Source organism: Natator depressus, chromosome 6 (genome assembly GCF_965152275.1).
Source record: "Natator depressus isolate rNatDep1 chromosome 6, rNatDep2.hap1, whole genome shotgun sequence".
In the NCBI taxonomy this organism is placed as follows: Eukaryota; Metazoa; Chordata; order Testudines; family Cheloniidae; genus Natator; species Natator depressus.
In genome coordinates this window covers 30,691,126-30,718,790 of record NC_134239.1, presented here as the reverse complement: position 1 = coordinate 30,718,790, position 27,665 = coordinate 30,691,126, and the positions used below count along the sequence as shown (strand labels likewise).

General features: G+C 40.0%; 1 protein-coding gene across 7 annotated transcripts in view; it reads right to left on the bottom strand.

The window, feature by feature from the left end:
* PLEKHA7 (pleckstrin homology domain containing A7) overlaps positions 1–27,665 on the bottom strand; it is a 268,956-nt gene that overhangs the window by 24,674 nt on the left and 216,617 nt on the right. For all 7 annotated transcript variants that reach the window (XR_012639855.1, XR_012639856.1, XM_074954938.1 and 4 more), the window contains 6 exons: positions 25,765–25,851; positions 23,223–23,276; positions 14,294–14,362; positions 14,035–14,115; positions 11,673–11,822; positions 9,597–9,698 (listed from right to left, as the gene is read on the bottom strand). Coding sequence is in view for 5 of the 7 variants with exons in the window: in XM_074954938.1 (XP_074811039.1) it covers positions 9,597–9,698; positions 11,673–11,822; positions 14,035–14,115; positions 14,294–14,362; positions 23,223–23,276; positions 25,765–25,851 (543 nt within the window). In the remaining 2 variants the exon portion in view is untranslated. The remainder of the gene's footprint in view (positions 1–9,596; positions 9,699–11,672; positions 11,823–14,034; positions 14,116–14,293; positions 14,363–23,222; positions 23,277–25,764; positions 25,852–27,665) is intronic.

The window sequence follows — 27,665 nt, the reverse complement described above, 5'->3', positions numbered from 1 at the left end:
GTTCTGAAGTAGCATACAGAATAAGGAAGAATTTTTAATGTTATTTCTAGATAATAGTTAGTCCTGCCTTGAGTGCAGGGGACTGGACTAGAAGACCTCTCAAGGTCCCTTCTAGTCCTATGATTCTATGATTCTTCCCATTACTTAAATCTTGACGCAAACAGACTAGGTCTAAAAGAAAAGGAGTACTTGTGGCACCTTAGAGACTAACCAATTTATTTGAGCATAAGCATCCGATGAAGTGAGCTGTAGCTCACGAAAGCTTATGCGCAAATAAATTGGTTAGTCTCTAAGGTGCCACAAGTACTCCTTTTCTTTTTGCGAATACAGACTAACACGGCTGTTACTCTGAAACCAGACTAGGTCTAGAAAATTAAACAGTTGAATATATTTTAAAGAATGAGCAGTCAAAGATTAATGTTTACAAAGAAGATGTAAATATACTTTATGTGCAAGGCAAGAAAAGTTGGTTTGAAGAAATAATCTCCTTTAATTTTCCAGCACAGAAGCATAATTTAGAGTGATAAAACTACAGGATAAACACTTAAGTGAGAAGCTAAAACTCACCAAAAACCCACATTTGAGTTCATTTCAGCTTACCCAGGTCCCTCCCATTTGGCAAAACGTCATCAATCACCACTCTAAAATAAAGATTTCACTTGAACAGGCTGCCTGAACCCTTGAGTTCTTAACCTTCTGATGAATGAACATTTTATGCTAGCGTTCAGTATCAACTCTTCCCTCTAGCAACTTGAAATCTATGCCTTTATTAATATTTGATAATGTTCCATAAGGACCACTTTTTAAAAATAAAATAAAAGTATACAAGATGGTAGATTAACTGCTCTGGAGCCTAAATTGCTCCATACAAAAAGAGGAAGATGTTCAGAATCACTTTTGATTTTGGGTGCTTCAATTTGAAACAACATTAAGGTCCATGATTTGGACATCAGCACTTTCTGAAAGTCAGGCCCCTTCAACATTTTAAATTGAGCACCCAAAACCATTTGTCAAAAAAAAACACCCCACCCCCGAATGACAAAAGTTTTAATGACAAAAAGTGCTGGTGTGGACAACGCTTTGTCTGCAGGAGCTGCGCTCCTGGCGACGAAGTTACCACCCCTTGTTGGAGGTGGTTTTATTTTGTTGCCTGCGATAAAAAGCAGCTACACAGCGCACCTTACAGCGGCACAGCCACACCACTATAAGATGCGCAGTGTAGACATAGCCATATACACCGAGGTCTTTCTTATCTTCTGTCATTTCCAGCTAAGGCTCCCCCAGCTTATAGTAGGAATTCTTGTTATTAATCCCTAAGTGCATGACCTTGCATTTTGAAGTATTAAATTTCATCTCATTTCTATTACTACAGTCCTCAATCCAATTCTTCCTGTATAAAATATTCCAATTTTCCCCTGTATTGAAAACGCCCCCCAACTTTGTGTCATCAGCAAATTTCATTAGCACATTTGTACTTTGTGTGCCAAGGTAATTAATGAAAATATTAAATAAGATTGGTCCCAAGACCAATCCTTGAGGAACTCCACTAGTAACCTTCCTCCAGCCCAATAGTTCTTTCAGTGCAACTCATTCTTCACTGTAGCCAGTTCCTTACCCACCTTACAATTATTGTACTAATCTCCATCTTAACTAATAATATTCCATGTGGGACCATATCAAATGCTTTATTAAAATCTAGATATATTAAATCTTTACCGTTCTTCCCTTGCCTACAAAATTCAGTTATCTTGTCAAAGAAAGATAGATCATGCCAGACTAGCCTGTCTGGTGTACTTTGATGAACATAGGGATATTGACATTGGGAAGAGAAGATGGTGGACACCAGAACAGAGCTGTGTTGATGCGAAAACTAAAGGCAAGCCAGGCTCTGATTTCATTTAACTCAGTATCTTCTTGTATTCTGAAGGTGAGATACAATCAAATCTGTGGCAGTTATGATAGTACAAGTATATGAACCGACCTTAGCAGTACCCAAGGAAGAAACTGAAGCATTTTATAACAATCTACGGAAAACTATATAAGAAGTTTCAGGACAAGACTTGTTATTGATGATGGGAAATTTCAATGTGAAAACAGGATTGGACTGGAATATCGTACAAGAAGATCTGGAGGATCTTGAAAATTGAAGTAAAAGAAATGGGCTGAAATATAATAGTGCAAGGTCATGCACTTAGGGACTATCAACAAGAATTTTTGCTATAAGCTGGAGATGAGAGGAAAAGAAAGAACGGGGTGTACTGGTTGATCACAGAATGACTACAAGCTGCCAACGCGATGAGGCTGTGAAAAAGGCTAATGCAATCCTAGGTGAGGTATTTCCAGTAGACATAGGGAAGTATTATTGTCATTATACAAGGCACTGGTGAGATCTCATCTGGAATACTCTGCACAATCCCAGTATCCCAAGTTTAGGAAAGATCAATTCAGACTGGAACAGGGTGCAGAGAAGGCCTATTAGGATGATCAGAGGAATGGAAAGCCTACCTTATGAAAGGAACTCAAGGAGCTTGGCTTGCTTAGCCTAACCAAAAGAAGGTTAAGAGGAGATACGGTGGCTCTCTATAAATACATCAGAGGAATAAATAACAGGGAGGGAAAGGAGTTATTTAAGTGCCATTTTTGATGCACAAAAAGGATATAAACTGGCCATCAACAAGTTTAGGCTTGAAATTAGAGAAAGGTTTCTAACCATCAGGGGAGTAAAATTCTGGAACAGCCTTCCAAGGGGAAGAGTAGGGCAAAATACCTATCTTGTTTCAAGACTGAGCTTGATAAGTTTATGGAGGGAAGAGTATGATGAGACTGCCTATAATGGCATGTGACCCATCTGCGACTGTTAGTAGCAAAAATTCCCAGAGGCTGGAGATGGGGCTCTAGATGGGGAAGGCTTTGAGTTACTATACAGAATTCTTTCCCAGATGTCTGACTGGTGAGTCTTGCTGACTTGCTCAGGGTCCAACTGATCTCCATAATTGGGGTTCAGAAGGAATTTCTCCCCATATCAGATTGGCAGAGACCCTGGGGTTTTTTTGCCTTCCTGTACAGCCTGTGGCATGGGTCAATTGCTGGTTTAAACTAGAGTAAATGGTGGATTCTCTGTAACTTGAAGTTTTTAAATCATGAGTTGTGAACTTCAGCAACTCAGCTAGACTTTATGGGTCTATTACAGGAGGACGTGTGTGAGGGTTCTCCAGCCTGTGATGTACAGGAGGTCAGTCTAGATCAGGGGCAGGCAAACTTTTTGGCCTGAGGGCCACATCGGGTTTCCAAAATGGTATGGAGGGCCAGTTAGGGGAGGCTGTGCCTCCCCAAACAGCCAGGCATGGCCCGGCCCCCGCCCCCTATCTGATCCTCCCTGCTTCTCACCCCCTGACAGCCCCCCCAGCACTCCTGCCCCATTCAACCCCCCCTGTCCCCTGACAGCGCCCCCCCCCCCGACTCCTGCCCCATTCACCCTCTCCCTTTCCCCTGACCACCCCCGGACCTCCCGCCCCATCCAACCCTTCCTCAGTCAAACCCCCTGTTCCCTGCCCTCTGACCGCCCCAACCCCCATCCACACCCCCTCTCCCTGACCACCACCCCAACCTCCCCTGCCCTCTATCCAACCCCCCCGGCTCCCTGCCCCCTTACCGCGTTGCTTGGAGCACCAGTGGCACCAGGACAGGCAGCCGATGGAGCCACCTACGCCACCCACACAGCACAGAGCACCAGGTCAGGCTGTGGCTCTGCAGCTGTGCCGCTGCCCAGAGCATTGTGCCGGTGGCGCAGTGAGCTGAGGCTGCGGGGGAGGGGGAACAGCAGAGGAGGGGCCAGAGGCAAGCCTCCCGGGCCAGGAGCTCAGGGGCCGGGCAGGAGGGTTCCATGGGCCGGATGTGGCCCGCGGACCGTAGTTTGCCCACCTCTGGAATAGATGATCACGATGGTCCCTTCTGGCCTTAAATAAACTTAGACTTGTCGACTTTAAATACATAGAATAGATTTTAATTGAGTACAAGTACAAGGTACTAAAGTCAGAAATGGTTACAAGAGAAATAAAGATAAAAACACTTTCTAGTGCTAAAACTTAACAAACTTGACTTGGTTCAAGATAAAATACTTACCACATGCTCCCAGAAACAGGGCTGACCAAATTTCAGGTCAGGATCTTTCCCAAAGTCAAATGGATACTTCTTTTGTCGTCTTAGTTGAAAGAGAGATAGATAGGGAGATACCCCTTGGGGGTGTTTTTGTACTTCACGTTTATAGTCCAGTCACCCTTTGAAATGCGTTTTGCGGAGGGTTACCCCTAGATATAGTTCATTGCCGCTGTGAGGTTGGAGTCATGGAGTCCTGTGGTGAAAGGTTCCATGCTGTTGGTTGCTAAAATATAGATTGATTTGTTTTGCCCTACTTCTTTGACAAAGAATGGCCACTTGACAGCTTTGAGAACTGGCTAGAGGCATCAGCTTGTCCGTTGCCTTTGAGAAACAAGTTTATCCACTCCCCAGACTTGTCTAGTAATCATATTTCAGTCATAACTTCAGCTTATGTTCATAATTTAACATATAATGTTGCTACATACATTTCACCAGGATATTACTGACCAGTTAGTTATTAGTTTTCATATGATATCTCAAAAGGGCACTTTTTGTACAAGGATTATTACAATAGTGTGTAGGGTGTAAATAGAGCGGTGCATTCAGTCACACCAGATATGAGAAAAGAATACAAAGAAACTGTGAGGAAAACATTCTGTCTCTGCTGAATGAAGAAATGAGACATGGAACATGAGTTGAAGAGAAATGGAACAGTGTTAAAAATAGAATTACAAGTGTTGAGCTACAAGGTGAAAATGAAGAAACCAAGGTGGATAATAGATGAAGTGCTGCTGTTGAATGACAAGCATAGGAAGCTGAAGGAGAATAAAATAAGAGGACAAGTGTAAGAGCTAAATACAATAGGCTGACCAGAGAGATCAAACAGAAAGCAGAGAGAGACAGAAACAATTGAATACGCAAACAATGTAAGGAAGCACAAGAATACACAATGAGAATGTGATATGGGGTTGTATCCTAAATTCCCTGTAAGCTGTGCAGCTGCTCAGCAGCCTATTTAGTGCCACGTAGGCGCTCAGGAAACCGCCCAGCAGGGACCTGCCGTGGCTGGGGAAGGGGCGCCCCTCCCCCGGCCCCAACTCAGCCTTGGACCTGCCGCAGCTAGAGGAGGGGCAGTCGGAACCTAGCCCCAGCCTGGACCTGCCGCAGCCAGGGCAGGTGCTAATTGGTCCAAATCCTCACACCAACTCGGGCGCCGTTTGGTTCGTATTCTCGCACCTCATGGTGGAGAGGGCTCTGATTGGTTTAGAGCCATGAAGGAGCACAGACTATCAGGCACCTTCTGCTGGTCCAGCCTTCCCATTCCAGGACGCAATGTATGCTGGGACTTGTGGTCTGTGCTGGCCTACATGCCCTGGCTCCGGAGAGAAGGCTTTGTGATTGGTTCTCAGTGAGCGATGAAAGGTCATCGCTAAGGTAGAGGCACCAGTGGGCGGACTGGTCTTCCCTCTCCTGACTCCAACCCAGCCCCCGGTCTGACCCTGCCACAGCTGGGAGAGGGGCACCTATCCCACGGCCCCAGCCCTGGAGCTGCCTTGAGGAGAGAGAGCTGGGGGGAGTCCTCTCTCCCTGCCATAGCCCCGGAGCACCCTCCTACACCCCAAACTCCTCATCTCCAGCCCCACCCCAGAGCCCACACCCCCTGCCTGAGCCCTCACCCCAACTCTCTGCCCCAGCCCTGAGCCCTTCATCCCTGGCCCCACCCAGAGTCCGCACCCCAACCCTCTGCCCCAGCCCTGAGCCCCTCGCCTCAGGCCTCACCCCAGAGCCCACACCCCCAGCTGGAGCCCTCACACCCCTGCACTCCAACCCTCTGCCCCAGCTCTGAGCACCCTCCCACACAACGAATCCCTCGGTCCCACCCCCACCACATGAATTTTGTTATGTGCACCAATATGAAGGTGATGTGTCACACATCACCTCCATATTGGTGTGCATAACAAAAGTCATTCCGCACATGTATGGGAAAATTAGAGGGAACACTGGTTGTATCACAAGGTAAGAGAACTGAATGGGACATATGAAATGGAGATGTTGGTGTGAATGACAAGCGCAGACAAATAATTGAGGACGAACAAGCGAAGAAAAAATAATGGAAAGAATATTTTGAAGAGCTGTACAATGCGAACAACACAGTAGATGAAATGATCCTGGAGAAGCTTCCCAGCACAAACAAAGGAGAGGAGATGCTGGAATTCTTAGAAGTTGTATTAAAGATGTTGATAGAAAGTTTGAAAAAGAAAAAGGCTCTGGGAAATGACAACACAACCACAGAGGTTGCAGAATTGATCAAGGAGGATTTACAAAGAATAACTGACAAGGTAAACTGGAAAAACAGGAAATTCAGCTTGAAGATCAGCATGGAGAAGACAAAAATTATGGCAATGGGAAGACAAGAGAAAGGTAAATACCAAACTTGGAGATAAAGATGTAGAACAAGTGGAAAAATTTGTATACCTTGGAGGACTGGTATTGAAGAATGGGAATTGTGAAGATGATGTAAAAAGAAGAATTGGACCAGCTGCTTTTGCATTTGGAAAACTCTGCAAGATTTGGAAGGCTAAAAACAAAAGTCAGCGTATGTGAGACAACTGTCATGCTAATACTGCCGTACAGGTCGGAATGCCGGAGTAAGAAGAAAGGCCATGAATGAAAGATTTTGACTGCAAATATGAACTGGTGGAAGCGAATACTGAGAGTTTCAAGACAGCAGAAAATAAAAAAGGAAGAGACAGGAAAACAGCTTTGGAGAAATAATGCTGTTACAGAAAGTTCCAGAAAGATGACTGCGACGGTTTGGACAGATGTCAGGAATGGACCAAGAAAGGATATCATAAATGGCGATACGTACCTAAGGGCAAGACACTCAGAATAGAGGAAGACCAAAGATGAGTTGGATAAACATGGTAAAGAATGACATAGAATGAAAATATTAAAGATGAATGAAGCCATGGAGCTGGCGCAAGATAGAGAGTGATGGAAAGACTTCACTCCGCCCCATCGTCGCTGTTGACCTGACAGACAAGAATGAAAGAAGAATTTCATGTTCATAAAAGATAAAGAAAAAACATGGAATGGGAGGGAGCAGGAAGTCAGCTTGGGAATTAGGTTAGACAACTGAACTAGCTACTAGGAAACCCTGCTTCACCCACTTCCCATGTTAATGTCAATGCCACTCTCTATCCATGTCCTCCCTGCCACACAGGGCATCTTAATCTTCTGAGTTGGGAGTCCTGCTAAGTTATCAGATCAAGGGTCCTTCTGTGAGCCAGTAGAGGGTCCCCCGGGGAAAATGCTGCCTTCATAGTCAAACTACTAGTAACTCAAACAATTAGGATGGAATTCTCCCCGTCCTTTCCAACTATTGGGAACAGGGTTAGGATATGGAAGGAGGGCACAGGAAGAGTGTATAACCAACTACAATGTACAAACCCAGTTCCTCACTATGTTCAAATGCACAACTGAAACTGTGACCTTGGTGAAGTGTATTCTGAATGGACATATGAGCAGTGTTAATTTCCTTGGGTTTTTTGGTTTTTGTTTTTTGTTGATTTTTTTTTTTTTAGTTGATAGGACGTGAATTTGGGCAACTTTAACTCTAAGTTAATGAAGTTTCTTTGGTATGGTATGTTATACAGTTGACTTCAGTTTAATAATATTCTGGCACTCAAAGCTGCCCAGACATCAAGGTTGAGAAATGACCTCTTTAGAAACAAGGGAATGGAATTTAAAGAAGGATGATACAATATAAAAAGCTTCTCAAACCCATAATTTGATAGAAGAGGTTTAGTTGATAACAATCAAAAGAAACAGTTTAATTGATAATGGGTCAGACGTACAGTGTAACCAGATAAGAATTTTAAAATATAACTGCTGTTTTCTTTTGGTAGGAAATATCCAGATAAATAGCCAGGGATTTGAATGAAAACTCTAATTGTTGTTGTTGGTTTTGCTTTTTGGTTTAAATAATGCTTTGTAAAGATAAATGTAAAAAAACCCTCAACAACTTACCTTGTTCTAAGGATAAAAAGAAATAATTACAAACAACAGGTATGTAGAAAAAATCTGGCATGACGCATTGAGTTTTGCAAATAAGATGACATTTGAAAATAGTGCTTTTCTGCATGATTCAAAATTAAATAATTGGTTTAAAATCCAGATGTCTTTCAATCACTGATAAGTTCTAAACAATTGTTTCAATTTACAAGGGATCTGCAGAGATAACCATCCACTAATATCCCAACATGACAGAGAACAAGGAAGGAAAATAGCACGTCTGTGACTGATGCCCTTAAAAGTGGATAGATGAATCAACAAAGACAGATCAAATAAATGGAAAACTAGGAAGTCCAGCATAGACTTATAAATTAAAAAGTTATTAATGTAAAAAATGACAGTATCTAATAATATACTGACAAATTCAAACAGACACAACATTATGAAAAACATTTACCACACTAGAAATAAAGCTAGACATCTCATTGCTATGTTACCACCATTTTCCACTTTACGAGCCAAAAGAATGTAGGATACAAACAGCCATCAGTGGAAACTTCAGGGTTAAGAATGCCAGGAGTCGGCAGCATTTAGGAATTAAACATATAGCAAATGAATATCTTCCTAGATGTTTATCCTAAGTTCAGGAATAACAAGGATCTGTTATTAGCAGTTTCAAATACCTGCAGCTGTAAATACAATACCTGAATCATGGGACATTGATTAGGATAGCCTTGCATGAACAAGATGATTGGAGTTACTTCCAAAATTTAAAATACCACACTATGGTGTTAGTAAATGGTGACTTTTTAATGGTGACCCCTCCACCCCCTTTATGTATGTTCTCAAAGAGTTTGCATTAGTACTAATGCCCTGCCAGTGGATTTCCCCATATCTTTTGCCAGGTAACGTTTCAAACTTTTTTTTTCCACTTCTAAATTATAGATGTTGACATTTTAGGAAACAGAATTTTTCTTGGGTTTAGTTCTCTTTACTCTCCGATATTATTGTTAACAGAATCTCACACTCTAGGTTTCAAGCAAAGGTTAATTCTCCAAGAAGAAACTTCTGCAGAACTTCTAGTTATTTTCCTGTTACAAATATCAACCTATGTCTAGTGCTTCTCCATTAGACCCTTCTTTCAAGCATGTCTCCCTGCTAAGGACTATATTTATATGGCATGTTTAAATTTCCTGTATCAAAATTAATTTAAAAACAAAAAGACAAAACCAAATGATTGTTTCTGTATTTAATATTAAAACTAATATGAGATTCTTAAATACATGTTTCATTCAAGATAGCTAGGTACGTTGAGGTATAGTTTGCTGACTTTGGATACATCCAGCAGGAGCAGCAGGCAGGGAAGACGGCCAGCATACCCCACACAGAACAAGCATTGAGAGACTTCCTCCCAGGAGTTAAATCATTTTAGAGTTCAGACAAGATCTCAACAACAGTAATTTAATACCTGAAAACAGACTCACCTGAGGAAAAAATGAGCCGTTCATCTGTTCCTGTAAGGCTTGCTTCAGCTGGTTCACATCCTTTTCCAATTTCAGATATTCATTCCAAGCATTTTCCATTTCCTGTTGGCAAAGAGAAAGGTTTCAATGCAACCCTACAATAAGCAATAAAAGGTACACAGCACTCTATCTTTCAGCCAGTTAAACAAATAAGCATGTTCTTAACTTTAAGAATTAGGTTGTTCCATTGAAAAAAGAAAAATGATCTGTTCTGAACAGAATGTAATGATATGAGCCTAAATGCTTTACTGGGTTATGGCCAGAGTGCTCCACACCTTGCAGAACAGAGTCCAAAATCTTTAGTTAGAAATTTTTTGATAATATGCGAACACAGAATGCTGTATTAGTTATTTAATGACAAAGCAGGTGTTCAAAGGAATCTAGGCAATGATATGAATTCTTGAAGGAAGACAACTTAAATTTCAATACCCTGTTCACTTTACTTCTGTAATGTGTAAAACTGAACATACTATTTTAAGAGAGCTCTAAAATGTTGGTACAAATTCACCCCTGAGTCGGGGCCAACAGAGAATCCTTAAATCATTTACATTGTGGCTAACATCTGCAGCTGTACATTCTTCTATCTAACTCAAAATAGTGGAAGGTAATTTGATTTTACACACCTCTACATAAATTTTCAACACAGCCTGTAAAAGAGTGCATTGTCTGCAGACACAAAACACTGCATACGTGCATGTATATGACAGACATTTTAATTTACCTGACATATACATACAAGACTTATGAGTACAATTTTAGAGGCAGTTTTCTAAAAACTGGCCTCATGTGCTGTAGGAGTTAGGGATTATATGGCTGAGTACAGAGTGGGTAGGTGGGTTTAAAATTTCCCTTTTTGTGTGGCCAATTAATGAAACCTAACATTAATTTGATGTGGTGCCTTTATTAAAGTTTATTCTTATTAGGTCGCGGTAACTAAGAGAGAGAAAATTCTGGCTAATACTCCAGGGTAAGACCCAACTCCTTTTTTCTCCTAGAAAAGTTCCAGGGAATCTAGTTCAGCATTTTTCAAACTTCAGGTCGCGACCCACTTCTGGGTCACAGCATGTCAGGCACTGGGTCACTCTGGTCAGCACGCCGATTGGGATGTTAAAAGTCCCATCGGTGGTGCTGCCCAGCTAAGGCAGGCTTGTGCCTACCTGTTTTGACACCGTGCTGCACCCTGGAAGCGGCCAGTAGCGGGTCCAGCTTTTAGGCGGGGGGCCATGGGGCTTCACGCGCTGCCCCCACCCCTAGCACCGGCTCTGCACTCCCATTGGCCAGGAACCGGGCAATGGGAACTGGGGTGGGGGGCAGTGCCTGAGGGTGAGAGTTGAGCGAAGCCGCTTGCATGCCTCTGCCTAGGAGCCAGACCTGCTGCTGGCCACTTCCGGGGTGCAGCATGGTCCATGGTGCCAGGACAGGCAGGAAGCCTGCCTCTGCACCCCGGTTGCACTGCTGACCGGGAGCCACCGGAGGTAAGTCTGCACCCCAACCCCCCGCACAAGCACCTGCCCCAGCCCTGAGCCCCCCCCCAAAACCTGGAACCCCTTCCTGCACCACAAACCCCTCATCCCCGGCCCCACCCCAGTGCCTGCATCCCCAGCCCAGAGCCCTGACCTCCTCCTGCACCCCAAGCCCCTGCCCCAGCCCAGAGCCCCCTCCCACACATGAACCCCTCATTCCCAGCCCATCCTGCAACCCGCACCCCAACCCTCTGCTCCAGCCCGAGCCCCTCCCATACCCCAAACCCCTCATTCCCAGCTCCATTGGGTGGCGGGCATCAACAATTTTCTTCAACTGGGTCTCCAGAAAAAAAGTTTGAAAACCACTGCTCTAGTTTATACCAGGATAGCCAGTGGAGACTGGAACAAAGATTTGCAGTTAAGACTTCCATTAAAAAGACAGATCTGCATGATTTGCTTTCACATTCTGTACATTATCTAAATTGGTTTGTAGGATTTAACCCTATGTCTGAAAAGTAATTCATTTTAGTCTAGTGCTTAGTTTAGCATTTCTTTGAAAGCGCTGAACACATACGGTGGATGCCTTGGATATTTCAGCCCGAATATGAATGAGGTCCTCTTGCAAAAGTCTCTGCTGGGAAGAAATTTTTTCTGCATGCTGTGGTTGGTCTTTGTACAGTTCCATCTGTCTATGCAAAACCTCCAAGACAGATTCCAGCTGGTCCTAAAGAAAAAAAGGAAAATAGCAATAGACTTACATTTGTATGGGTCTGTACTGATTTACTACTGAGAATATGAAAAATCTTGTCTACCTTTCATGTCTTTCCTCTAAATCACTAGGATCACAGATTTTCCTTTTACTGAGAGAGCAAAGAAAGAAACTGATTATTGGAAGGTGTGAAGCTTTGGGCCATCACTGTAGCAAGAGTCAGTAGCAACCACTAAGTTGCAACACAATTCCCATTATAAATCCATTTTAGTGTTTGTACCTTTCAAAAACATTAACCAATGGGAGTGAAATTTTTCATGTTTAATTTCTGTGCAAACGGTAGAAAGGATTTTTTTCTAAACTGCCTTTGAATTTATTCATACCTTTTGGCAGAAATACCAAGCTGTAGTACAGATTAATTTGCCTACTATAATCAGACATTAATTTTAATGAGCACATTTAATTTCAGCAGAGTATGTAGATATGTAGGTAGGGTATATAGAGTATGTAGGTAGGGCTCACAGCTAGTAAAATGTTAGTTTTATACACACACAATGAAAGGAAGAGAAGGGAAGAAAAGGTCCTTTTGTTAATGTTTATGTCAAGGTTCCTTCCCCACTCTGAACTCTAGGATACAGATGTGGAGACCTGCATGAAAGACCCCCTAAGCTTATTCTTACCAGCTTAGGTTAAAAACTTCCCCAAGGTACAAACTTTGCCTTATCCTTGAACAGTATGCTGCCACCACCAAGCGTTTTAAACAAAGAACAGGGGAAGAGCCACTTGGAGACATCTTCCGCCAAAATATCCCCCCAAGCCCTACACCCCCTTTCCGGGGGAAGGCTTGATAATAATCCTCACCAATTGGTACAGGTGAACACAGACCCAAACCCTTGGATCTTAAGAACAATGAAAAATCAATCAGGTTCTTAAAAGAAGAATTTGAATTAAAGAAAAGGTAAAAGAATCACCTCTGTAAAATTAGGATGGTAAATACCTTAGAGGATAATCAGATTCAAAACATAGAGAATCCTTCTAGGCAAAACCTTAAGTTACAAAAAGACACAAAAACAGGAATATACATTCCCTCCAGCACAGCTTATTTTACCAGCCATTAAACAAAAGAAAATCTAACGCATTTTCTAGCTATATTACTTACTAACTTAACAGGAGTTGGAAGGCTTGCATTTTTGATCTGTTCCCGACAAAAGCATCACACAGACAGACAGAACCCTTTGTCGTCCCCCCCCGACCTCCCCTCCACTCCAGATTTGAAAGTATCTTGTCATCTCGTTGGTCATTTTGGGTCAGGTGCCAGCGAGGTTACCTTAGCTTCTTGACCCTTTACAGGTGAAAGAGTTTTGCCTCTGGCCAGGAGGGATTTTATAGCACTGTATACAGAAAGGTGGTTACCCTTCCCTTTATATTTATGACAGTTCACTATGTGAATTCTAAATGGGATAGAAACAGAAGGAAGGAAGAAGACTGGGAGGAGGAATAAGAAGGTTCTAGCAGCAAACAGGTCAAAGAAGTTACTGCAAGTTTGGTTGAGACCTTTGGAGCTAGAACCTCAACTGTTGTAAATTGGCTTAGCTACATTGAAACAACTCAAGATCTGCTCCCCTCCGCCCCCTTTGTTATAGCCTTTTGCATAATGCTAGTGCAATCATATTACCTACAATGGTATTTAAATATAGTTCTTGTTAGCACAAGTTTTAAAACGTTGCTAACTGTGACAACACAGTTGCCTCTCTGGTGAGACTTTTTTTTAAATCTTATAACTGTGTTAAAAAAAATGATAGAGATTGAGCCCTTTCCTTGACCCAGCCCCGTGCCATCGTCAACTTAAAAAGAAAAACAAAACTATTCTGAAAATGTGCATTCATCAAAATTTGTAATAGAGGTAATATATTTGTAATATTTTAAAACTACTCACATAAAAATAAATGTGAGTAGTTTTAAAATATGCATTATTGAAACTTTTTTAAAACTATATTTTCCAAATACATTACTCATCTGTAATACTCAAAACATACCATTTTCATTCTTTAATAAAAGAGTTGTATATATTGTCCAAAGTGAATTATTACAATATTGGTACATTACAATAATCTAATGCTTGGTTTGGAGTCCCAAAAGCTTGAATAAGAAACGTTAAGGTTTGTCCAAGAGAATGTATTAATTATTATTATCATTATTAACATATAAAATTTTCAATTGTATTTACCTTATTTTCCTTAAGGGATCTTATTTTGTCTTCCAAGTCCTGTAGAATCCCGTCCTGTTCACAGAAAACGCTTAGCTTGACCTACCAATAAAACCATATATATTTAAGTTAGATTTAAAAGAAAAGAAAAACTCTTCTTCCGTAGCACGATTTTCGTTTTCATTTGGATCAGAATGAGAACAATTATAGTGTAACAGAAACAGCTAAATGCTAAAGTAACTATATTTGACAGGGTTTTGAACTGATGTTTGATACTTACATCAATATCACTTTCTGCAATCTTGACAGGTTTTGTACTTCGTTCTTTTAGTATATCACGCCCTGTCACCTAAAAAGAATAGGTTTAACGATATATTAGACTGGTGGCAAAGTGAAATATAATTATGCTTCAGTGATAAAGAAAAAGTTTTGTTATATGCTCTAGCCAACACACTATATGATTTACCGACACTAAAAATAAATGTTAAAGGGCTTATCCTTTGAAATATAAGAAATTTTAGATAACTTGTAGAACTTGTATAAAAGTAACATATCAATATTATTTTCTTCATGAAAAGAAAATGTACAACTCTAGAATTATTACAAAAAGCATGCCATATCAAATATTTGAAATATGACAATGGTACATCAATATCTAATTCCAAAGGATTACCAACTAGTTAAATTAGGCTATTTAATGATGTGATAGAGTGCAGATACCAAGTAGGTGAGCCTGCACTCTGATCACTTAGAGGCTAATTAGTGCCCCAGGAGAAGCTGATTGTGGTTAATGAACTCAACTGGCCAATCAGCCCAGGGCTTAAAGAAGGCACAGGAAGGAAGTGCAAGAAAAGAGGAGCAAGAGGGGAGAAGAGAGGAACAGGGCTAGCTGGGGTTAAATACACAGAGGTTTCAGACTAGGGAGACCTCTGTTCCCCTCAAGTCCTGCTGAGAGTGCCTAAAACTTGGCAAACACTGTAAATAGGTGGGAGCATGGGGGACTGTGGTGATATTGGTGAAAGGGCCTTGAAATAAAGCTTCACTGAGAGTACACCTGGAGGTGCAGTTTCTGCAGGTCAGAAGATGGGGGCGGAGCAGGACCCGTGACAAATGACAAGTGCAATTGTGTCAGATTTATAATCAAAGGAAACATCGATCCCATTTAGTTACAAAGTAAGGCCCCTATCCTACAAAATTTTTATGTATGAGTCATCTTCATTGAAGTCAATAGGACTATTCATGTTCCTACAGTTAAACACGTGCATAAGCGTTTGCAGGATAGAGTCCCAGCTGACTAAAAACGTGTCTTAGTAGTTCCTGCATATCTACAAAGGGCTCACTCTTTCTCAGTCCATGATGAATGTTATGGGAATGCAAAGAGGGATATTAGTCTGGGGCAGGAGTGAAACTGATATTTAAATACACTTCATTTTGGATGTACTTCTTTCTAGTTTCACCCTCTCTCATTCCAGCAATCTCTGGCTCCATATCCAACTTCTAGAAGGAAAGAATATAATCCTTAAGAACTACCCACAATGTAAAGTGGTACAGAGACTCAACTATCCCCTCAACATTTTATTTTAGATGAAGTTAGCAGGCCACCAGGTAGGATTTTCATATATTATTCCAGTCTTAAGATATGAGTACATTTACCATTTTTATATTATTCATGGCTTTACATCTCACCTTTCCATTTTAAAAGAATGCATATATTTATCATGTGAATTTCATGAAATAAAAGCCAGACGTTTGTTATTTCCCCATCATCAAATACAATAGGGTTTACTCTCCCTTAGAGGAAACCAGTCAATTATTTTTAACATTTTCAACATAAATTGCCAAATAGTACAATATTTTAATAGGAATGATTTTCCTTTTAAAATTATTAATGCAAGTCATTTAGCATTATTGATAGTAAATGTTCAGTCACATTTTCAAGTGTAGGAAAATATTTAGTATATTTAAGCATAAACAGAAGTGTGTCCAAGTACTAAATTTGCTGGTTTAATAATCTGCAAGCTAGTGAATAGGTGAACTTTTCTCATAGTCTGCAATGAAAATACTATGAATAATTTGCTATATTTTGAAATGGATTATATAATCACAAGTGCAAAAGTTACCTTAATTTTAAAGCAGTGAAAATGAGAACATAAAATAAGACTTAGCATGCTTTCACACTTTCGGAATTACATAAAGGAGTCACTACTTAACACAACCATTCATTTGCAACATATGGTAAGACAAAACCAAGCACAGTGAGGTCAGCCATAATTTTGCATACAGCCTGAAAAAACATCTTGCAGGAAGCTCTTCTATTTATCATGATACACCTGTGGAAGCTAGGGTATGTACATTGATTGCCATTTGAAAAAAAGCGATGGGATGCTCACATTTCAGATACAAGCAGTCTTACATTTATACCGGACAGTAACCCTTGTGCTGAGTTCTTTAGCACTTTGTAAACCATGTTGATCAGAGGTCCATTATTTTTTATCTGTTTCAAACAAAAGTTTAGCAACAGTTTGTTACGAGGGAAAAAAAATATTACAACTCAGAATCCCATGAAAAATCAGAAACAGAGATTCCAGAAGTTAAATAAAATATCTGTAAAGTTGATCTCCTCCCTCTCTATGCAACTGTTCTCCAGAGGAAGGCAACCAGCAGGTACTGTAGCTGTCTCATTCCTGATTGTTACCCCTTGACTAAGAGATGAAGAATACTGACATGTGTTGAGCACTTTCTCTTTCCACATGGATCACCAAAATTAAAAAAACCAACCTGGAAATTATAACTGGCTGCTTCTCCTCTAGTATAACATTAGTTATGATTTGGAAAGACTGCTTGTTCAACCATGAAACTAATTTTTTTAAACGTTTGCAACATACGCAAACACAGTGTATAACTCAGGGTCTTACAGTGTTGCCAAACCTGCAGCTTCCAAGGGCCCCACCAAGTATAGTGCGATATTTTCAGGTCATGATCCAGTGTCAGGAAATTAGCAGCACAGTACAATCTGCTTTGTGCAGAGTGCTTAGAGGTGATAACACGAGCACCCTCAGGATATCTATGTTTTGGCTTTGGCACATCACAGATCCTGCACTCCTCCTCTAACAAAAAAAACTGCTACCCACTATTCCTTAATTCTCTCTATGAACACATACATTCCACCTTATTTCTCTCTCCTCTTCACCTCAGTGGAACTGAACTCCAGTTGTTATAAGTTTGGAGCAGATGCTGCAGAGAAGGTTACAAAGTTATATCTTGATTTTAGTAAGGCTTTTGACATGTCCCACACATTTTCATAAGCAAACTAGGGAAATGTGGTCTAGGTGGGTGCACAACTATAAAAACAGATGCACAACTGGTTGAAAGACCAGTAGTTATCAGTGGCCCCTGTCAAACAGGGAAGGCATATCTAGGAGGTCCCTCAGGAGTCATTCCAGGGCCTGGGACCATTCAATATTTTCACTGATGACTTGGATAATGGAGTGGAGAGTATGTTTATAAAATCTGGAGATAACACCTCGGAGGAGTTACAAGCACTTTGGAGGAGAGGATTAGAATTCAAAACAATCTTGACACATTGGAGAACTGGCCTGAATTCAACAAGATGAAATTCAATAAAGACAATTGCCAAATACTATTCTTAGGAAGGAAAAATCAAATGCACAACTACAAAATGGGGAATAACTGGCCAGGTAGCAGTACTGCTGAAAAGGATCTGGGAGTTGTAGTGGATCACACATTGACTTTGAGTCAACAATGTGATGCAGTTGCAAAAAAGGCTACTACCATTCTAGGGTGCATTAACAGGAGTATCGTATCTAAGACACAGGAGGTAACTGTCCCGCTCTACTGGCACTGGTGAGCCCTCAGATGGAATACTGTGTCCAAATGTGGGCACCGCACTTTAGGAAATTGTGGACAAATTGTAGAGTCCAAAACAAACAAAAACGATAAAAGGTTTTAAAAACTGATCTACGAGGAAAGGTTAAAAAAACTGGGCATGTTCAGTCTTGGGAAAAGAAGTTTTTGTTTTTGTTTTTTTTTGGGTGGGGGGGAACCTGATAACAGTCTTCAAATATATTAAGAGCTGTTATAAAGAGGATGGTGATCAATTGTTCTCCATGTCCACTGAAGGTAGGACAAAAAGTAATGGGCTTAATCAGCAGCAAGGAAGATTTAGGTTAGATATTAGGGGAAACCTTTTTACTATAATAGTAGTTAAGCTCTGGAATAGGCTTCCAAGGTACATTGTGGAATCCCCATCATTGGAGATTTTTAAAAACAAGTTGAACAAACACCTGTCAGGGAAGGTCTAGATTTACTTGATTCTGCCACAGTGCAGGGAACTGGACTTGATGACTTGTCAAGGTCCCTTCCAGCCTTACATTTCTATGATGAACTACTGAATGGCTTCACAGAGGATCCCAGATTTTCTTGAATTGCTCTAGTGCAAATGCTTAATGGCACACACTCTTGTACACTTCATTAGACCTTCCTCATTCACATTCTGCATTTCCTAATCTGGAATGTATGTTTGAATTAAAAAAAAATCAACAAGTTACTATGGTATTATGAGATCAGATTTACCCACCCACTCTACAGATAGATAGTTTACACCTGATCTCTTAATTATTAAGCAGAAAACAAACTACTTCCTTTTAATATCTCAATTCTCCACTGCCTGTAGCATACTTTATTATAAGCTTACACATGAAATGTCTTTCCTTACAGTGTAAGGATTTGACTAGTTTTCAGTAAATAATGGCTTGTCTACACTTTAAATGCTACAGCAGCATAGCTGGGCCACAGGGCAGCGCATCTGTAGCGTTTCAGTGTAGACACTACCTACGTTAACGGGAGGGATTCTCCTGTTAGCACAGATAATCCACCTCTCCGAGAGGTGGTAACTAGGTCAATGGAAGAATTATTCTGTTGATCTAGTGCTGTCTACGTGGTGACTTGCTTTATCTTAACTACGCTGCTCAGGGGGGTGAATTTTTTACACTCTTGACTGATGCAGTTAAATCAAGCTAATCTTCTAGTGTACACCAGGCCTAAGGCATGGGGCCACACATTAAACAATGAGGATCAAACCAAATATCAAATAGTTACTCATTCTGTGAGCACCTTCCTTTCTGTGCACTGAATGAGGCAGGAATCCTATGGAAAAAAACTGTATGTGATCATGTAATTAAAAACTGAGTCATAATTAGGGCTACAATTTTGTCACACAATTTTTTAATACATTTCATGGCACAGGTGCAAGAAAACAATGATATGTGTGGAAAGCAGGACAGTGGGGAGCCCATGGGTGGTTGTGGGAGAACAAGTTCACTTCTTACGCTCATGGATCCTGTCCCGTGGGGCTAGGCCCAGGTCCCCCGCTCTTGGCATTGCGACCTGGCCCACTTGGTCACAACACCTCCATAGATCGAGACAGATGGCCAAAGTCGATTGGCATTGTGACCTAGCACATGGGGTTGCAACACCACTATCTACCAAACCTGAGTGATGTCATGATCCCATGTGCTAGGTCGCAACACCTATCGGTTTTGGGGCATTTCACAGACTTTATTCAAATTCACTGTTTCTGTGACCACTGTGACAAAATTGTAGCTTTAATCATAATACACACACACAAAGAAGGCAAATAAAGGTGGCACAGGCAACATTAATCTGGTATTTCTTAATTTTTGAGTGCTTGACTTTGCAATCTTTAATAGGTTGTTTTTTTAGAGTAGTTTTCTAGTGAAAAAAACAAACAGATTTACAAATGCAGAAATTCAATCATTTGTAACCATACTGACACCTTTCCCCAGTTTGGGTCACTAGCAGGATCTAGATCCTGAGATTCACAGCACAGATTTCTACCACTTGAGCTAGCAGAGTAACTGGTAGCAGTACTAGGCTGTAATCCTCTATGTGGACCAGTTTCTAGAGGAGGGATAAGAAACACACTTTGCCTCTGGGTTTCATAGGTACACCGGACTCTCGCTAGAACACACGTCTATATAGCACGGATTCGCATATAACGCGGTCGTGGCCATGGATCCCAAATTTAATTACTTTAATTGCAATTCATTTTAATGCGGTCCCCATGTTAACGCGGTACCGCACATGGATCCCAAATCCTGCGTTCTAGCGAGGGTCCGGTGTATTTGCTAACAGCAAAGAAATGTAGAGACTCAGGACCCCAGGGTTCAATTTCAGGTTCAGGAGGTGAGTGTTAACTAATGGTTATATAGACCTTTGTGCCCATGGTCCCCTGCATATCCTACCTTTTCTCTCTGACCTCCACCCTGATTCCTGCTACACTTTATACCTATTCAACTCCTACCCTGGCCCTCTTCTCCCCTACACCTATCCCCCCTCTCATCACCTGAATCCTGCCCCCCTCATCCTATTTACTCTCACCCCAACTCCTGTCTCCCTCTCCTTCTGCTTCTATCTACCCCATCAGCTTGTGTCCCCCTCTCCATGTAGCTCCTGTCCCTGTCCCCTTCTGCTTCCCCTCACCCTCCAACTCCTGCCAACTCTTCCCCAGCTCCTGCAACCTCATCCCTCCATATCTGCAATCCTGTATGACTACTTCCTTGTGGATAGGGGGGAAGGCTTTTGATACTGTCTCACGTGACAAACTAGGGAAATAGGTAGGTGCATAACTGGTTGGAAAACTGTTCCCAGAGAGTAATCATCAGTGGTTCACAGTCAAGCTGGAAAGACATATTGAGTGGGGTCTCGCAGGGATTGGTCCTCAGTATGGTTCTGTCCAATATCTTCATCAATGATTTAGATGATGGCATAGAGAGTACACTTATAAAGTTTGTGTATGGTACTAAGATGGGGGGAAGATTGCTTTGGAGGCTAGGATTAAAATTCAAAATGATCTGGACAAACTGGAGAAATGGTCAGAAGTAAACAGAATGAAATTCAATAAGGACAAATGCAAAGTACTCCATTTAAGAAGGAACAATCAGTTAAGAACAAACACATACAAAATGGGAAATGACTGCCTAGGAAGGAATACTGCAGAAAGGGATCTAGGGGTCATAGTGGATCACAAGCTAAATATGAGTCAACAGAGTAACAGTGTTACAAAAAAAGCAAATATCATTCTAGGATGTATTAACAGGGGTGTTGTAAGCAAGACAAGAAATAATTCTTCCACTCTAGTTGAGGCCTAATCAGCGTGGAGTAGAGTACTATGTCCAGTTCTGTGCGCCTCATTTCAGGAAAGATGTGAACAAATTGGAGAAAGTCCAGAGAAGAGCAACAAAAATGATTAAAAGTCTAGAAAACATGACATATGAGGGAAGATGGAAAAAACTGGGTTTGTTTAGTCTGGAGAAGAGAAGATTGAGAAGGGACACGATAACAGTTTTCAAGTACATAAAAGGCGGCTACAAGGAGGAGGGAGAAAAATTATTCTCGTTAATCTCTGAGGATAAAACAAGAAGCAATGGGCTTAAATTGCAGCAAGGGTGGTTTTGGTTGGACATTAGGAAAAACTTCCTGTCAGGGTGGTTAAGTACTGGAATAAATTGTCTAGGGAGGTTGTGAAATCTCCATTGTTGGAGATTTTTAAGAGCGGGTTAGACAAACACCTGTCAGGAATGGTCTAGATAACACTTAGTCCTGCGTGAGTGCAGGGGACTGGACTAGATGACCTCTTGAGGTCCCTTCCAATCCTACGATTCCTCCTCCTCTTCCACGCTGGTTGGACACGAACTGCAGGCACTGAGAGCACAGGAGAGTCTTTCTGCTCTCAGTTCCTGTGCCCAGCACTAAGGAGGTTCCCAGCTGAGAGATGCAATTGCAGGGGAAAATCTTAATCAGTCCCTACAACAATGATTTATGCATGAGGAGAAGAGTTTCACACTATGAGAGCTAGCAGGCTGTTGTGCTGAGCAAAATGATTAGTTTTCTTTTCATGGATTTTTCAAAACCTAATGTTTATTAATCTAGTTTTGTTTTCAATCTGCTTACTCTGTAGGATAGCTATTTTAACTGGCGATCTGATATAAATAAGAATTTGAGATCTCTCTTTGGGAAGAAATGTCAATTAATTGAACTCACCCCTGGATGCCACTATTGCTTGATATAGATGTTAATACAGAATTTCACTGTGAAAAACTTGAACTTTAAACAATGTCACACGAATTTGATCCTATTGCTAAAGAATGATCACAAAGTAATATTTTTATAAACTGAACTTGTAAAATTTGTTTCAATAAAAAGCTGTGAGTGTATCAAAAATATATACTCTAAAATTGAAACAAAATGAGCCAAATTTAGAAGGATTTAACAGCACATAAAAAAAACTCAGTTACATTGTCAAGGTTGTGAATGCAACCTGCAGGAACATGACAGCAATATGGGCTTATTTTTCAAACCTACTCTATTGTCCAGTGGGCTAATTCTAGGAAGTTTCTGGCTATTTAATAGCTCAATAATGACATGAAGTAGTTAGGAAAATATTGCATTACTCTTAAGTGAACCATGGAGAATAATTTAGGGAAAAGGTTGATTCATTCTGAAAGGAGTTCCACCTAATCTTTGGTTGTGAGCTGGGGGGCCATGATGCTAAATTTCATAGGATGAGTGGTTTGAAGAAGGGAATTATTTAGGATCTTCAGAAATGCAAGTATAGCAAGGAAACCTCCCACATAATAATATGGAGGTGAGAGGAGGATTGCAATATATTTAACTCATTTATCACAACACTACTACATTATAAATATGTTTAGAAATAATAATATTCTTACTGTTATCATAAAAGGAGACAGCTTCTAATAGAAATAAAGGAAAAATAGGAATGAATAAACACTAAAATTCTGTATTCTCTTAACTTAGAATACTCAGTCTTTACCATAATGCTGTAACAGACATTAATATTCTGAATCAGATTTTACTCTGGTTTCTTTAAACTTACAAAAGAAAAATGAAATTATTCTTGCTCTGTTTGTATATTAAACTAAAACAAAATAAACTTGCAACAAATTTTCTGAGTTTACATTTTCAGCTTATAGTCAGCGAAGTAAGACACTCTCAATTTTAGAGATTTTCCAGTTATACCAAAAGAAAATTCAGCATTCTAAAGTCTGGATACACAAGATTGTGAGTAATGCAGGTAGGGAGAAGATATACAGAAGACTGATGGGATGATCAATACTGGAAATATGATTCCTATAAATATGTCTTACCTTTAGATCCAGATATTCCAAGTCTTTCTTCAGCTGGATGTAGGTGTCATCAGCCTTCAGTTAAATATATAAAAAGAATGAACAACAATGCAATGTATTTCACTACTTTAATAGTAATTTGCAAATACTGGAAAATTTGTATTAAGCTATATGTAAATAAGAGATAAAAAGTAAAGTGACAAAGCGGGTACACACGTGGCACAAAATAAGCACATTGGCCTCACTGTCACATTGCTGTTTATGATTGAATATGAAATAGGCAAAGTATCATGGAGACCAGATTCCCCCCCACTTTCATAATGTACAGGGTGACAAAAACATACTTATGGCTTAAATTATTTTCAAAGACATGAACAACATTTTTATGGCTAGTATACTCAGAGTAGGATACTGTATCGAAAAAGGTGTTAAGCCATGGCTTAGCATCCTGTATTATATACCTTTTTGACAGAACAATTTGCCTTACTTAGGACTGGTCTTAGATATGAAATGCAAAATATTTCATTTAATAACAAATCCATCAAAACACTTCTGGTCAAATTTCATACACATTTTAAAATATGTATCCCTCAGTTTGGGAGAGATGGAACAGCCGCTTCATGGATAATATTAAATAAAAATTATCATACAGTTAGAGAACCATTCTGGCTTTTCATCTGATCATGTTCAAATGAATACTTTTTTTTCTTTTTGAAACACTGTGTAGTTAATAGCTACTGTCTGTATGGTCTTATAATTATACAAAGATAGTATTACCTTTACTTAAGTTACCCAAAAAATTGTGCACACCAGAGTCACAACAGAAAATGATGTCTCTTCTTTCAACAAAAATATTTTCAACAAACAACAAAGCAAGACATAACGGTTGCAAACAATCTTTGTTAACTGGGCAACATATCCAGAATATTGTTTGGAATTATTTTCATTATTTTGAATTCTGGACTTATTGGCATAAACAGAAGAAAAGACAACTATTCTGGTTTCAAGTTTTGAGACTTCAGTGTTTTGATACAATGAAAATAGTTATCTGAAAAAACTCTGTGCTAGTGAATCCATACACCACACTTACATTTCTTTGCAAGGATTAATTTAAGATTGCTCTGGTATGTTCAATATACTTTGTAATAGAGGAAGTTATGTTTGACCAATTAGCTTACTTGATTGCCTGAATATTCTATATAAACTATTTCCCTGCAGCTGTTTGGCAGGTGAGGGAAATGGGAAATAAGTGTTTTAGAGAAAAAATAGTGAAAAGTTCCTTAAATTTGGTCAAAAGAAAAATTGCTGAAAGCTTTAAAAAAGAGCCCCCACATTTTGCTTCATGGTCATAGATGTTCCCAGGTTACTAGATGGCTCCCCTTTGGAGAATGTTACAAATCTAGTACCTTGATAAAGAGATTCCTAACAACTGCATTTGTGCCCCATCTCCAATTTTAAAACTTCTTACATCAAAGCAATCAACTGTGTTGTTATGGACCTATGATGGCTAGTGTTATTGACCAATTAAGCAAAAGAACAATTCGACTTTTATGAGCTAATCTTTACCTGCAGAAATTATGCAGTTACAAACTACTATGAGTGTTCTAGCTGGTTGATATATCTCACTTTGGAGTTAATGCAGCATGTGGTGAAGTGAGCCACTCCCATTATGAAAGCAGTGCAAAGACAGTGTTTTGCTTCAGTCAGAATGAATAAAGTATACTTAATTCTCTTTTCTGAAAAGATTTTAAGAGGCAGCATTCTCAGAAGTAATATCAAAGCGAAACGATATCTAAAGCTTTGAAACCATAAGCAATAGCACCCAAAAGCGTAAAATACTTATTTACAGCTTGTAAAACAACAAAGAAAAAACACAAATGATTCAGGGATTGAGAATACCAAAGAATGGTCAACAAAGCACAGACTCAAGCACATCACTAATGGAGCGTTTGCAGAGTCACAAAATATCATACAGCACAGATGAGCCAATCAGCAGCTGACCTGATAGATGGAATTAGTTGGCAAATGCTGTAGTAATTGGGCGATTGTGTAATTTTGTATACTAGCCAACTTAGCCTGATGTCTCCTTAATCGAATGAGAAGCAATGTTAGCTCTTCAGGCTGCAGGTATTTAGACACATTGTAAAGAGGAAATTAGCAGTCTTTAGGGAGTGTCACTGTAATTACATTCTTCACCTCAGTGCCCAGACAGCATTTACTTGACCCGATTAAGCAATTATTGAATTAATTCTGCATTTGGTCAAATAAACGCAATAAAAGAAGAGGGTTTACTAGAAAATTGTAGTATAGTAACAAAACTAAAGAACTTCTACACATGGCCTACTTCTGCCCCCACTAGAGTCAACAGCAAAATTCCCATTGACCTTAATGAGAGCCGGACATGGTCCACGCTTAAGCTTTCGTAGTCAAGTTTAAGAAGAGTTAGCTGGGTTTCAAACAACATGAAAAAACAATATGACTAAGAAAATAGCAGGACTTGAAAACCTTACTACAATAATTTGGTGGCAAGGAAGGGAAAAAGAATTCCAACGTTTCAACTTACCGACTTGCCATGTAAACTCGGTGCACTTACAGTATGGGTCATATATCCCATAGTAGGCATAGAGCGTCTATCAATGTGTGCTGAATTCTGTAACAAGAGCCATAGTCAAAATTATGAAGACTACCTCAAGTGGGAAGTATGGTCTTATGGTTTAGGTACTTGACTGGGATTCAGGAGATTTGGTTTATATTCATGGCTCTGCCAGACTTCCTGTTTGACTTTAGGTAGTCTCTAATTTGGGGTAAATTCATTAATGCTTGTGAGGAATGAAGATATTACAATAAGCATCATAGGAAAGCCTATAAATAAACAAGCATAGGAATTTGGGAACTGCCATACTGGATCACACCAGGGACTAATTCAGTACATCTCGCGCATTGGCCAGGAACAGATGCTTCAGCAGAAGGTGCAAGAAATGTTGTGGCCAACAATTATGGAATGAGATGCCCACACAGGAAGCTTCTTCCTAATACCTGTTAGTTAGTGATTGGTTTATGCTCTGAGGCAGCACAGTTTTCCATTACATTACTATGGATGTTCCTTTTTAGCCATATAAATGTCTAATCCTTTTCCACTAAGCTGCTGGCCTCAGTGACATCTTTTAGCAACGAGTGCCACACATCAATGTGGTGTTTGGTAAGACAAATAAATCATCATTTATCAATTCTGAATTTGCCACATTTCAATTGCACTAAACGTTCCTTTGTTCTTGTAATACAAAAAAGGGTAAAGAGTAGTTCCTGACTTACTCTCGCTATACTACTCATTATTTTGTGTACATCTTTCGTGTTCCCCTCTTAATCCCAGTCTTTTCAGTCTCTCTTCATATAAAGACTTTCCATGCCTCAAATGATTCTCATTGTCTGCCCTGAACACCCTCCAATATTGCTATCTTATATTTAAGAGATAGGATAACTAAAATTAAAACACAGTATTCTAGGTGACGGAATACCATGGATATATATAGGGGTGTTATAAACCAAAAAAATATTAAAAAGCACTAACTATTTTCTTCTAGAAATTGTATAGAAAGTGAAAACAATTTTGTTGTTCACAGCTTGGTAGAAATTACCGTATATACTCGTTCATAAGCCGAATATTTTTGGTAAAAAAGTGACGCATCAAAGAGCAGGGGTCGGCTTATAAACGGGTCTACACCAAAATTTGATATGGCATGAAAAAAATTAGTTTTTTTGTCACACAAATATAAATACCCAAGTAAACAAAAATGAGAATCAAGGAGCTGCAGTGTCAGGGAGCAACTCTAGCATTTTGATGGAGTAAGGGAAGAACGATATTGCACGTTCTTTTACAACGGTATACCTTCAACTGCAGTACAGCCAATGTAATTAAAAAAACAATGACAAGTGAGCTATAACAGGGAAGTTTAAGAACATGTCATTTTCCAGTGCTATATTTCACTGGGTTGTTTTATCAGGAGGTAATTTTGTCCCCCATTTATATATGTGAAGTATAGCATTATAGAACTAGAGTCCAAACCATATATGCAATAACAGTGATGAAAGATCTATGCTAAGCTGAACCAGTGGAAAAGATGTGAAGCCATGAGTGGAACTGTGCAGCGTACATATAAGCAACATATCCCAAAACGAGTTGAAGTAATCTTCTTTGCCGAAGATCAGCACATTACTGAATCTGAAATGGGTGTGGGTTTGCAAGTCATCTTCCCTACAAATATTTCCTTCCCACTCCTACACATTTGACATCTAAAGGATAAGTAATGCACTCCCACTTTGTTCTAGTGTTAGTGCTAAAAGATCTTCTATGCTCTCCTTTACCTTCCCCTCTACTCATAGTGCACTGGGAGAGAAAACCTATTTATGCTACAGTCCAGCACTGACACTGAGCTGAGGTTGAGAGACTAAACATAATCTGTTGCA